The 14,106-nt window shown below is 48.1% G+C and overlaps 3 protein-coding genes across 3 annotated transcripts; 2 read left to right on the plus strand and 1 right to left on the minus strand.

The window, feature by feature from the left end:
* Window positions 1-344: 344 nt before the first annotated feature.
* FPRO_09925 (uncharacterized protein) lies at window positions 345-5,990 on the plus strand (the record flags this gene model as incomplete). Its single annotated transcript, XM_031233368.1, has 8 exons — window positions 345-668; window positions 733-1,480; window positions 1,613-1,783; window positions 1,839-2,500; window positions 2,647-3,425; window positions 3,478-3,688; window positions 3,746-4,699; window positions 4,767-5,990. 8 exons carry the CDS (start codon window positions 345-347, stop codon window positions 5,988-5,990), a joined length of 5,073 nt encoding a protein of 1,690 aa, XP_031083213.1.
* A 2,426-nt stretch (window positions 5,991-8,416) lies between these two features.
* Window positions 8,417-10,487, minus strand: FPRO_09926 (putative DHA14-like major facilitator; ABC transporter; the record flags this gene model as incomplete). Its single annotated transcript, XM_031233369.1, has 9 exons — window positions 8,417-8,464; window positions 8,518-8,786; window positions 8,858-8,998; window positions 9,043-9,202; window positions 9,251-9,292; window positions 9,340-9,720; window positions 9,772-9,813; window positions 9,867-10,295; window positions 10,359-10,487. 9 exons carry the CDS (start codon window positions 10,485-10,487, stop codon window positions 8,417-8,419), a joined length of 1,641 nt encoding a protein of 546 aa, XP_031083214.1.
* Window positions 10,488-12,614: 2,127 nt separating this feature from the next.
* FPRO_09927 (uncharacterized protein) lies at window positions 12,615-13,984 on the plus strand (the record flags this gene model as incomplete). Its single annotated transcript, XM_031233370.1, has 6 exons — window positions 12,615-12,638; window positions 12,688-12,900; window positions 12,980-13,185; window positions 13,235-13,323; window positions 13,386-13,544; window positions 13,593-13,984. 6 exons carry the CDS (start codon window positions 12,615-12,617, stop codon window positions 13,982-13,984), a joined length of 1,083 nt encoding a protein of 360 aa, XP_031083215.1.
* Between the last annotated feature and the right edge of the window lie 122 nt (window positions 13,985-14,106).

The raw sequence follows: 14,106 nt of genomic DNA on the forward strand, positions 1-14,106 counted from the left end.
ATAGTTTGAACTCTGACTTCCAACTACCAGTCACAATCCTTTCCAATATGTAGAGAACAATCTAGACCATGCAAGGTCCCCGCAATCTAACCAAATTTACTTCAAAATGTTCTTTTCCAGATATGCGTAGTTCCAGCTTTACAATTGTCTAGACCTCCTGTGGCTAGGGCTCAGCGCTTATCAGCGTACGTTGACAGGCCGACGATAACAACTAACCAGCAAGGTCTCAATCCAATATCCAGCTGCTATGCCTCGGTCTGTACACCGTGAGGCTTTTTGGTTCAGAAACAATCACCACCTATTCCTCACGATTTTGTCTATCCATCGCTCTAAGACACGCTACAATGACCGCTTCGTTGGCCACCAAGCCTTTTCGGCATGATGGCTTACCTGATGTAACGATCAAAGGTCTTGGGACAGCACTTCGGACTCTCCCCCTCTTTGATACAAACAAGGCCTACTTGAGAATCACTGACCAGCCTGATCAGTTCTCTTTTAAAATTCATGGGACGGCCAAAGCTTCAGCAACCCTCCGTGATCCGAATACAAGCAACCTGGAAACTTTGACCGGTATTCAAGCTGTCGAATCTCTGGCTGACTCCACCAGGGCCATCGGAATTGCCGAAATTCGATATGATCCGAATGGTATCAGACAATGTGTTTCTCTGGTTAGTTAAGCGCCAGTTACCAAAGAAGGCCATTATAATTCTTCGTTATGCTAATGTCTTAAAGCGCGAGGCTGAGAAATACCGCCGAGATGCCCTTACACGAGTGACCTTCCTCTTGTACGCCGATCACGTCAGTGAACATCTGGAGGAATGCAAAATGCCACCGCTCCGTAGTCTTGCTCGCTATGACGGCTTCCCCAAAGCTTTTATTGAATCACTTTCTAGAGAAGACTCAATCGAGGATATGACGGAGCACATGGGGCTTGGTGAGGCTACCTGGATAGAAGCATCCTTGTTCCTTGTGCAGTATTTCAGCCAACCGGAACGACCACAAATTCTGTCAAGTGACGATGTATGGAAGAGCCCCGTGGGCGATATTGCATTGAAATGCATTCAGCAAGCCAGTGGATCCCCCTTGGCAGGTCGCGTCGCACTTGGCGCTTTGAGAGCCCTCCCAGTGTCATATGGCATTTTCGACAACGCCACCTTTCGGCCGCCTGAGCATGAAGAGGTTTTGGGTCTGTTAGAGAATATGCCCTTCCACCCCGAGTCTGGTACCAAAACGGAGGAGATCCTCAAGCAGATCCAGGATCTCGGAGGCGCAGAAGGATGGCAATCCCATACTCACGAGCTCGCAGTTCTCTGGGCGAAACAGCAGCAGATCGTTTCGGAAGAAGCAGAGACTCTGGCTCGTAGTGTTGACACAGTCCCCCAGAACATGCTTTCCTTGCAGGATATGGCGGCATACCCCTTGCTGCACTTTGTGCCGTTGAGAGTAGAGGCGATGGGTATCGTATACTATTTGAGGAATTGTGAGTAGTAGTTGTGCCAATCTAGACGCCGCAGGGACTGACATTTCGCTGGCGCATCCGCCGATTTTATTATGCAGAGGCCGGGACCGTGGACCCAGTACAAATATCAACCCCCCTCGAACAATGGGTCAGGCACATGTTTTATCGCTGGAACCAAGATCATCACAAAATCTGGAAACAAGCCTATCGAAGGCCTCGAAGAAAATGACTGGGTATTGACTAACGGAGCAAACGACGAATGGGGCCTTGTGTCTGACGAAAGAGTTGTTATCCCAGTAGACTCACCTATCATCTATGGGTTCAGTGAGTCTGCGTTATCCCCTTCTGAGACCATTGGCACGATTCTGAAGCAGCATAGACAATGAAGCTCCGTTCTTCACTGCCGGCCACGTCTTTCACACGACTACTGGTCTCCGAGCTCTCGATGCCGAGCTGGCAATCAAGGAGAACCCCTGGGCAGAAGTCGGTCGACTTTCAGCTGGTCATATTCTATACCGGCTGGGAAAGGATGGGAGGACATACGACCAAGTTCCCATTCTGGATATTAATTGGCGCCAGATGCCCGAGGTCACCGAGGTTTACGGCGTCCATCTTCGCGAGGGTCGACGAAGCTACCACGCCAATGACTACCTTGTGATGGTCAACTACCCAGAGATCACACTGAAACGAATTTGTTCCACACTTGCGACATTCTCACAGGAGGATCAAATACGACTTCTACGGTCACTGAAAGAACTGAATCCTCTTTTTGAACGATTCGGAATAGCAACCGTTTCCGAAATGGTTCATCGCGAAGTCGAGGCAGCAACGAATAGCTTGACCGCGCGGATGTACAACGTCACCGAAAACAAGCTGGCCGGTCTTTCACATGCATCGGTATGTTTCTATCCAGAAGAGATACCTGGTCAAGACTACTCCCAGCTTCCGCATGCACTCCCCATTGTAACTCTGTTCGACGGAATCACTTCAGTAAATGGAGTCGTCTGTGAGTATGGACGTGTGGATAACGCCAAAAGTGAAGTAAGATGGTCCCGCTTTATCGGCCAGGACGTGGTCGAGCATGGAGTCTTATCCATAGAAGATCCACGTTATCATTCAGGCATTGCGCGGATTTGCTACAGTAAAAACTACGACGGAGATATCTTCTGGACCTACCAATGTTTCAGTATATGACTTATGGCTCTGAATGCGAGCTCGAGATGGACCCTCTTAGTGTCGGCGTTCCAAAACAGGAGCTGCTTTTCAAAGCAGCATCTTTTGAGCCCGTTCAACTCAATACAGACGGGCCCATAGAAGACTCAAATGGTGAGCTGATGTTGAAGTCTGTCGATGTGGAAGAGAAAAAGATGGCGGCAGTCGATGGGATTATGACATCACAAGTGCACGCCGAGACGGTCACCGGAGCTTCTGCTCCCACGAGGGATATTCGATTTGAAGTAAAGCCACGGGAGTATGATGTTGTCTACGACGAAGCACCCCTGCAAAAGGACCAAGTACAAATTCAGAGACAACTCGACTTCGGTCCTATACAACTGGCGACTCAGCGAGTGATCACAGATGGAACTCCGGGAATTTTGTTCACTGATATCGCTATTCCTGCCCTGGACAACATTTTGGATTTATGGAATCGCAAGCAGAGCGACGATACCTTGAAGATCTCGCGCTTGTATGAGACGGCGACCATGATGCACAATGGGCGACTAAAAGCCACCGTCACCATTCCACCAACAACTTTGGAGAACCTGAAGACTTTGGAAGATAGGAAAGACGCTGAGGATCCTTCCAAAACATCGACGTTTAAAGACGAGCTTGGAGAAGAAGCCAAACTTCCTTTGCTGTTTGCTAGGCTCGAGCTGAACTTCTCAGACGACAAGAGTGAGATTGTTTCTGGAACATTGTGGGAGTATAATCAAGATCCTTCAAGAGATGGCGCTGAAGGAATTCGGTATGCATGGAACAATTGCGTATAAAATACTTGGCACTGACTGATACGACAGACACCTGATCATGTCACGTCCGGGCTCTGCCTCACAAAGAGTTCCGGTTAGAATAGGTCACGGCCAGATCGTAGGAGATATACCTACGGGAGGGCCGACTGGTGGGCAGACAACGCCACAGAAAGAGCCAATATTCCAGCCACCAGTCGGCAAAAGCGATTTGGCATTACAGAACCTTCATGCCATATTCGCAAAATACAACGATGATACGGTAAGTGATTCTCTAGGGGGCGTGATCGAAAGACTAATATGAGCTCTCTTGGTTTAGGTGAAGTCAACAAGCGATCTGATATTCCAGAACCTCATGTTCTATCATATGGATCAGGGCCATGCCTCATTACTATCTTCAAAGGACAAGGAAACCCGACAACTACCGGACCATCTCGGCGGCAATCTCCCATCGAATCTATCCAAATGGATAAAGGAGACCTTTGGACCAGCATATACCTGCCTTCAAATTGCCCAGAGTCTGCAAACTCGAGAATGGCGGTCCAAATTTACAGACGACGAGAAGAAGAAGATTCTGTATTTTTGGCAGGGCCAAGGTCCAAAATGCCTTGTCAAATGCCCAGAGAATGCGACTTTAAATCGCCTGTGCCTCCTCGAAGCCTTGAAGCAACTTTTCCCCGTCCTCCAGAAATTCATCAATGATGGCGGGGAGAAGTGGGCACAAGCATACTTAGATCAGCTTCTGAACGTCAAGATGGACGACATCGTGGAGGACATGGAAAGCAATCCGCGGATCCTAGACAGGTACACCACGATCCTCTGGGCGCTTTATCCGGACGGAAACTATCATGAGCGTTTCCGAGATGCTATATATACGAAGTTCCTCGGTTTCGCCATGACCCAGCGGGTTAACAAGGACGCAGTGATGGACTGGCTGCCGCACATCACCAAAGCCTTCATCGGCGCGATCCTAAACGAGAATTACGAGGGAATCGACAAAGATTTGAGAGATCTGTTGAGAAAGGAGCTGGATACCTTTATGGCTGCCCATCGAGACATTTTTGAAAAGAACGGGAAAGAATTTGCTGCCAAGAACTACGCTGACATGGTTCACATCCTCGTTTCCGGAGATTTGGCAGCGAAATCACTCCTGATTATAGGGGTAGGCTCGTGGAAACGTGGGAAGTTTGGAAACTGGGACCACCTAAAAGGGCAGAGCCTCTTGGAGGTAAATTTAAAGTCTGGATGGAAAGGCCTTGGAGTAGCGTTCAAGGTATGTGAACTTACAATATCCCAGAGACCACCGAGTGAGACTAGCGACTAACGAACTTCGCCCTTAGATGAGTCTCATTGGATTCAGTATCTATAATATTGTCATGGGAAGCAAGGATATGAGCGCAGCCCAGATAGGACGAGTCACGACGGACGTAACGAAGGGGGTTTTCGACATCCTTACACCTTTTCTCTTGAGGCCCGAAGTTAAGAATGCAAGGGAACTGGTGGCGCAGTGCCAGGTAATAAACCAGACAAGCGGCAGAAAGCTACCCGCCTATGCCCTTGGAAAGGCGAACGCTACAGAGCTTAAATTCGACGTCCATGACTTTGATGTCGAGCAAATCGCCAAAGTAGGAAATGAGAAAGCAGCGAGAGAGACAACCTGGTTCGGAAGAATGAGAAGAAGACTCTCCCTCTCATCAAGAGTCATACGCTTTCTTAGCGTCGCTATAAGTGCTGTGGTCGTCGCGTTCATGATTTGGGATTTGTGCAACCAATGGGGTAAGCTCTCCGGCACTGGCAGAGGATTAGCGATTGCACAGATTGCTATTGAGGCGGCTGCTGTGGTCGTTGGAATTATTGGCCTGTTCTCTACCTGTGCTTTGATCCCAGTCATTGGACAAGTTCTTATGGTGGTTGGTTTGGTTATCTCGATTTTCTACTTGGTGTATGGCAGACCAGAACCAGAGAAGACCCCCGGGGAGAAGTTCGTTGACAGTATGAGGGGAGACAATGGCTGGCTCAAGAAGATCGATGATCCTCCTTCGACTGCACTCGAGTGGACCATTACGCCAACTGATATACCCAAGGACGCAGATTTTTCTTTCAAAGTCACTGGCAAGAATACCAAGAGTTCGAGCATAGAGTTCATCACTACACCTAATGCTGAGAAACCTTCATCCGACACTGAAATTCTCTCTATCAAGTTTGGCTTCACCACTGGCTCTGACACCGTCTGCCTGTTCAGCAACGAGTCTTTCAGCACCGCCCCCGATGCCAAAGACGGAAAATGTACCTACAGTGGCCCAGATGATATTTTCCAGAAGAGGCTACACCAGCCGAATGGAAAGATTGGTGGCGTGATCTCATACGAGTACGAGTTGCAACCACTGCCACAGAGAGATCCAACTTCAACTTCCAAGCGTATCTTGCCTAGCGGAGGATCATTTTCTATCACAGTATCTGGGAAGACGAGGTCGTCAGATAAGGAGTTTACGTTGAAACTTATGGAAGAGCGCCCGGGTCCTGTTTGCGCCATTAAGGTTCAAACATTCTCTAGAAAGAAGTAGGAATTATAAGTTCTGGGCTTGCGATAAAATATCAGAAGGTAGTCCTCAGTCAACAGGAGGTGCTCTATGTATATTATCAAAGCGTATGAAGATGTTGAAGGTACGAACAGAAATTGGATCGGCCCTGGTAATAATCAGAATACTTCATTTGTATCTAGCGATGGCTGACTTGTTTAATCCTGCCATTAGCATGACGGGGGGATATGGCAAGAGCCGGTGATAAGTAAATTTCTATTATATAATCATTGTATTATGCATACCATATCGGTCAACATAGAAATACAATCCTAATTTAAGACAGTCCTGACTCTTTTATTTCCTTCTAAAGAGTAGTCTTAAGTATCCGGTAAGAAGCAGGAGCTCGGAGTACTGGTCGCATCAGATCCAGGCTTCTCGGATTGCAAGCGCAAATGAACCTGCACCTCCGGGCCCGAGAACGGCTGTAGATGCCATAAGATAGACCAGTTCCTGGACCTCGTGTGGCGATGTCGACTTGTCAACCTTGAGTCCATCCCGATGAGAAAGGAACAAGTGGACAGACACGACTCTCGCCGGACACACAACGATCCAATCCCGTTGGGAAACGGGTGAAGGGTTTCCAGCAGTGCGGCATACTCTCCCGAACTTCCCTCGGTAATCTTAAGGATCGTGCCTAGGTCAGTGAAACGCCAGGCAGGAGCTAAGAGTCCCGCTAGGGACGCATCCGCGTCGTGGGTTCGTGGTGCACCGATCACAGTATAGATGTGCACGGCCGAAGCGACGGTTCCAGCAAGAATAAGGGACGCAATAATCCACTTTTTGGCTTCTCTGGATGATATTAGTGTGATAGGCCTTTGAGGGAGTATTGATGCAAAGCTGACGTAGAAGCCGAGAATAAGGATAGGGGTCACTTGAAAGAGGGCAATCAACCCCTGACGAGTTTGGCTTCCATCAAAGCCCAGCCATGCCGGTGCAAAAATGAGCCGCGGCTAAAGCAGCATCACCAAAGCTGTCACTGTCATCGCCACCGCATCATGAAACGGCGCACTCGAGTCACGTAAGTGTGCCTTGCTACGGCAGAGCATGAACACGTACAACGGTAGCACAATAGTAGCGTTTGAAGTTGCAGAGAACTATAGCCCACGCTAGATACCTCGGGAACAAGGAACGCACGCCACGACGGCGAGACTGAGTGAGCGCCCATAAGTTTGCGAATGCAACGGCATAGTTAATTTCAAAGAACAACAAGCGTGGCCCGGAGCTGAGGGAGTTTATGAGGACGTCGTAGAATGCTGTGACGAAAGAAAGCTGGGCATCTAGCGGTGCAAGGCCAGGGTATGAGAGGCGCAAAGGTCTACCATCTAGAAAGTGGAGTATCTTTGTTAGTATGTCAAGGCGGCGGAACATGCCGTTGAATGAATCATATCCCCAGAGACCCTATACGACCAAGGCACTAAGGTATAGGTGCTGATTTCTTGATCTTTGAAACATGGTATGAAGTTGCTGTTGGAAAGGAAGGGACACTCGACCGCCAAGTATTCCTGCGTCAGATACACAACCTACTGCCCGATAAATCTCAAGTCTACGAAAAGGCCTGTGTTGAGGAAATTGTAGAAGAGAACTTGGGAGCCCGTATCATTCTGGCTAATGGCTGTGAGTTCGTTGGTGATTTAGTAGTTGGTTCTGATGGCGTCCATTCCAAGGTCCGCGAGGTCATGTGGGATAAAGCCAACACTCTATAGTCTGATATGATCACAGTGGACGAGAAGAGAGGTGAGTATATATGGCTTTATCACTGCCGTTCTCAGCTGCTCGCAGTCTTAAGCTATGGTCACTCAATAGAATGCCTTGTAATGGCAAGTTCACCAGTCCCAGGTATTGGTGCTCACGACATGGAAATCACCTCCAATGACAAGCACTCTTTTCTCCTCCTCTGCCAACCAGACTGGATTTCCATCATTGTGCACAGCAAGCTCCCCGAAGACGAGCAGTGTGCGTAGCCCACCAGCCGACGTCATACTTGGGCCGATACGGAGGCGCTCGCGAGTAAGATATATGAGCGTCCTGTCACAGTTACAGTCGTATTTGGGGAACCGTGGAAACTATGCCTAAAAGCGCAAATGATATCACTTGAAAAAGGGGTCCTGAAGCATTGGACCTTCGGCCGAATCCGTCTGGCTGGAGACGCTGTTCACAAGTAGCAACTGTTCTGCCGAATGGACTCTCTTACTCGGCAGCATATTTGGGGAACAGCCAAATCTAGGCAAGTAATCATCTCTTATTGCAACCGATGTTTGTTCTGCTGTGTAACTGTTGTTACAAGATCATAGTCAAGCTACAAGAAAGTTAAGCATCCACCAAATAATAAAATTCCTAGACACGCAAATGTAATGGATGTTCAAGCCAATGTTCTCCATCTATGGTGCCCCAAAAGGTCTCAGCACCCTTTAGGCTATCGCAGTTGGTTCGATCTTCTTTCCATCAAGCTTAGCTTTCTAAGTTTGGTAAGGATCAGTTAATTGACATATGTATGAAATGAGAGACCTACAACTAGTGGGCAAGCGCACACGAAACTAAGCGCTGCGGCCGCCATGAAAAAGGCCCAGATGCTCTTCATAGCACTTGCGATTTCTGGGATAACCACGGCCTTCTCTTCTTCAGAAAGGGCTTTGAACACAACGCTGCTGGTGCCCGCAATCAAGTTTCCAATCTCAGTTTGGGAGGCGGTTGGCAGAGCATTGCCCACTTTGTCAACGGCGACGTTGTGGAACAGGCTGCCACTGATAGCTAGAAAGAGTACCATTCCGAGATCCTGGGCTAGAGTCAAAGATCAGCTGGAGACAACGCGGAATGATTTGCCAGGGGATACTTGCAAATTGTCATGGCACCAACTGCATTGGCAATTTCGCTGGTAGGAACCAGTGACTGCATGATGGCGAACCCAGCGACGATATAGCATCCCGCTCCGGCTCCGACAAGTACGTTGTAGCCGTATACCTTGCCGTTAGATGTGGTTTCATCAATGGTATCTGGAGGGCGTTAGAACAGACTACCAGAATAATGAGCAACTTACACATTAGAGCACTACCGATGAGTGCAAAAGCACTACCTCCAATGTACCAAACAGGGATCAGTCCGTATTTCGGCATCAGGAAGCCATTCAACATTGAGACAGCAACCATAAACATGATCAAAGGAAGTAAACGAACGCCAGCTTCGAGCGCTCCATCGCCCTGAAGATGTCAGTTACGAATACCTCATGACGCAGTCAGAACCCTTACCTTTATGAACTGAAAGTACAACGGGACGAAGTAAGTCATGGCCTGGACATGGTTAGTCAACGTATTCCTTTCAATACTATGCAACTTACTAAGATGATGCCTGAAGATAAAAAGACTTGGAGCTGCACGTTGATAAGAATCCACTTCTTGAAGAAGTGCAGGGGATACAGGCGGTTTTCTTCTGATACTAGAGGATGTATTTTAAGCAGGACTATGAAAGCCACCAGAAGAACGCCGGTGACAGTCCAGAGCGCAATGATGGTCCCTGATTTAAATGAGTAGACGACACCGCCGAAGGTCAGCGCAACGGTCAGGCAAGCAGATCCCGCCAGGAAGATGACTGCGTTGATCCAATCGACGAGGCAGAGCTTTTCCGCGAAAGTTTTGGTAGGGTTGGGATCGGTACAGGGGAATAGAAGGAAGTACGCAGGGGCAAAAATAGCGCCGATGGGGAGATTGATGTAGAATCCCTAGGGTATTGAGTCAGTACGTTTCGAATGAGAGAAAGGAAAGTTGCATACCCATCTCCAGGTCGCACTACTTGTTGCGAATGCGCCGCCAACCTACCGGAAATGATCAGTCTAGAGTCATTGACGAGACGGGAGAGGGGACTTACAACGGGGCCAAGAACACTTCCAATGCCCCACACAACAGTGCTTCCAGCAAGGTATGCTGGCTTCTCTTGCTCGTTGGTAAGAACCGATACATATGTCAAGGTGCCAGAATACATTCCAGAACCACCGACACCAGCGATGACACGGCCTATTATGAGTGCTTGGATGTTAGGTGCAGCACCGCATACAGCACTCCCGGCCTCGAAAAGGAAGATGTTGAAGATGTAGACCCATTTGATGTTGAAGACACCGTATACTTTGCCCCAGAGAAGAATAAACATGGTGCCGAGAGCAAAACCCGTACCGATCCATGACATAAGCTCGAGACGGCCAAAGTCGTTGATGATACTAGGCTGGATGTTTGCAACGATGGTATTGTCGATAGCAAAGAGGAGCGTTGTAGACAGCATTGCTGAATAGGCAACAGCCCACTAAACCAAGCAACCAATGTTAGCGACAAAGCTTAGAAGGCCAAGGCTTTTGGAGTAACTCACCCTCCAACCCCGAATACGACGCTTTGCGGTCTCATTGGGATATGTGTCGCCATTATCAGCGAGACCGCCAGGAGTATGCGGGCTTCTGGGTGCTGCATCCGCAGGCTTCTCGGAACTTTGATCACTCATTATCGTGTGGATTCAGTGAGGATCTTGGTACGATTTCAATCACGAATGGTAATGCGATTTCATCATCTGATACAAAAGGGGAACATTTTTGTCACGTAGAAGGGCTTGCAGTGAGATATACAAGAGCAGGACGGACATGGGCCGGACACGGATACAGTGGGGCCGTCCTGCCAAGCAGTGTAAGACCTGCGATTGGCCAGAAGATACCTCCACTCTCTACGCTAGTCCGTTCAGCACCGAGGACGGCTACTGATTGGTTTGACTTGGCTGTTCCATTCAAAGGGCTTAAGGAGTGGAATAAGGGGATGACAGTGTATTACAACTTATGAAACAGGTGAACATTCCAATGGAAAATGCGAATAAGTTCCAGGCTTAGTCCTGGGAGACTATGGAGCATCACCCACCACGTTTCTCGCTCAATGATGTCCTAGGGTAGGTAGGTATCAAGACCCTTGAGAAAGCCGAAGGAAAGGAGTATCTTGTGTCTCTGGCGATTCTCTGTGAGGAAAATGAGTCTCCTCGGCAGACAGTCGGCTCTGCATGGATAGAGAAGCTATCGCTCGGCTTCATTAAAAGTCAGAACATATTCAAGGTATCATTACTTTTATTTCCAGGGATGTTCATGTCCGCTTGCATCAGTTTCCCCAGATGACCACTACAGCATCGAGACGAAGTAAGTCGCATTATGCAAATACTAGCAGCCATGTAAGACATCCGAGATTAGGCTCAGATAATTGCTTACAGTGCTGTAGCTCAAGACCCAAGATGTTCTTGAGAATGGAAATCCGTGACCAGGGTGTTCAACAGACGCAGTCAGTTGTTAGCAGGCGATATACCAGTCCTATTGGAGATCAAGCATATACGTTGCACTGCTTCCGAAGCTGCCATACTATAGAGCCTGGAGGATATTACTTGCAAATAGCTTCATAGTCAAATCGTCAAAAAGCCAGACCCTCCACTTCTTCGAGGTGCGCAGTCCCACGTGAGCCTTGCTGAATTTATTAGACTGAGCGAGTTCGAGAAATATGCTTCGGTGGTGACCAACAATTCTTTAGCTCTCATGGTAAAAGCTCCTGAGGTTCGAGTAAAAATTGCCACAGATGCTTCTTGTACCTTAAGATGGCTGCTGAGTTGGCAGCTTCAAAAGAGTATCTATGGAAAACGTTGACGGCTAATTTGAAGGAAAAGTCCCATGGGAAGCTCATGCGCTCATTACGGACAGTCTATGTGTATATCTTAAATACATGACGACGGCGCACGGAATGCGAAGTACCACCAAAAAGCTTAAATCACAGGATGGTCTTCATTTCCGGCGACAAAAGGGTCATGGAAATAAATAGAGCACTAACTAAATGCTCCGTAAGCCACTATGAATTCCCAGTCCTTGGACTCGGAAGGCCTGGGTCAATCACAGCGCTGTGGCTTGCGCCAGTTCAATAGAGTAGCTTGGCATCCACAAGCGGCACACTTTGCTTGACATTTCTTGACTCGTGCGATCGACAAGTAGTGTGACTGTGTGGCATTCCCCGAAACGATTAGTGGAGGGTCGGATTTAAGGAGGTCGCATCACTGTAACTAAGGCTCTGCTTTGACTTTAGCGGTGCCTGGATTTCGCCTGTTGATGCGTCAAGGCATCATAGAAAGATGTTTCTGTATCGGCATTTGATATGGTCCAACCCTCCGTGTCTCGCTTGCAGTCGCCAACTAAAACATCCTTGTTATCTGCAATCGATAGTACACGAGTCGTCGTAGAAGTGACATGTTGTTCAAACGAAGAAAGGCATTGTCTTCGATGGTGTCTACGCTTTGACACTCGTTGCTTGGCGTAATCTGCGCCCGCGGTTATAGTGGGGAATATTCGCTCGAATGCAGCTTGGGCATTCCATGATTGGGGGCCGGGTAACTCTATTCCTGCTTACAATGGTGGCGTAGCGTGCGCCATGATGTGCTAGCACCAGACTCTAGGCTCTGATAGCGGTCGCTATAATAAGCGGTCGCTGTGTGCCCCTCGCTGGCTTACCGGGACCCTTTTCCTCTTTTCTTGATTCTCTGATCCGTGATGTGACGGTATTTTCTGTATAGTTTCTCTCTCAAACGACCGATTCCCTTGTACGGGATATCGCCAGTATGATATCCAGTAGGGCTGTTATGGTATGTATTGACATTTCGGTTTTACAATAGGAGAATGCTGATCTTTCAGGGCTTTGAGTGGTCTTTCATGACCCTCGCCTACATATCAGTCGCCTGCCGCATTTATGTCCGCGTAGTCATGAGAAAAGCGCGATTGTTCTCCGCTGACTACTGGCTCATTGCTGGCTTGTTGTCCTGCCAGGGTTTACTGATTTGCGACACTATTACTTACTCCATGGATGCGATGGATAATTTCACAATAGATAATGTCGCTATTCGAAAGGTGAGTAACCAGTGGAAGTACAATCTTGATGTTTCTCCGCTCCAGTTATCGTGCATACTAATCCCATCTGATGACTTAGGTCCGATTCGCGACAAATCATTTGTTCGACACAGGCATATACTTTCCAAAATTCAGCATCATCGCTTTCTATTTTAACCTTGTGCCGATCTCGCAACCAAAAATGCGCATTGCGCTCTATTGTCTAGCTGGCATTACGGCCTCTTTTGCGGTCATCACTTTCTTCTGCGACTGGTTTTGGTGCGGGCCTGATCCTTCCGTCAACTGGTCAGTAACAATTTGGAAAGCTTTGGGGTGCTGCTGACGGAATATTCAGGGCAAAAGGAGAACAAGAGTGCACATCCTTCACATCCATGACACTTATGCGGCTTCTATGGTCTATGAACTTTATATCTGAGGTGCTGAGTAAGTCTCAACTTTCGTAACCCAGTTAACCTTTCAAATCCCGATTTCTAACCCTCAGCTAGACGTCGCATATCCAATCCCATTACTGGCCACCCTCAAGATGACTTCAACACGTAAAAAGATCGGGCTAGCTATTGTTTTCAGCCTGGGCGTCATTACAATCGCTGTCAGCGTTGGTAGATTTATAACCATGGTCTACGTTGACAATGCCATATCTATATGTCAGTTCTCTCAACCTCCCCTAAAACCCATATCTAACATACTCTTAGACATTTGGGCAACTGCCGAGATCTGTATCTCTGTCATAGTCGTCGCTCTTACAGCAGTACGGCCCCTCCTGCGAAAGCTCACCAACCTGAAATCTACGACGTTACTCACGAGCGAAGACCAATCAGGAGTCCAAGCAATACCACCGAATCGTTCCCGGAAACCAGGAACTTTTAATGGCGGATCAGGGGTCTACTGGCAGGGAACAGGAAAGAACCATCAGAGGCATGCCGAGACCATGAGTCCAGAAAGTATAGCTGGCAGCGAGACGGAGCTGAACAACATAAATGGGATAACACTGTCGCAAAATGTAACAGTGTCCAGGGAGACAATTAGTAACAGTGTAAATGGGCAGCCAGATTATAGTACAGTACATCGAATAGAAAGTGTGTAATAGAGAAATAGAACTATAGAGGTAATATATGTAAAAGCTTAGCCAACAAGCCCTTCTTCTCCAAACGACTTTTACCAGCGATTGACGTATCGCTGTGGCTGCGAATCGAATACCTAACCCCC

The sequence above is a fragment of the Fusarium proliferatum genome (assembly GCF_900067095.1).
Source record: "Fusarium proliferatum ET1 genome assembly, contig: FPRO_scaffold006, whole genome shotgun sequence".
Classification (NCBI taxonomy): domain Eukaryota; kingdom Fungi; phylum Ascomycota; class Sordariomycetes; order Hypocreales; family Nectriaceae; genus Fusarium; species Fusarium proliferatum.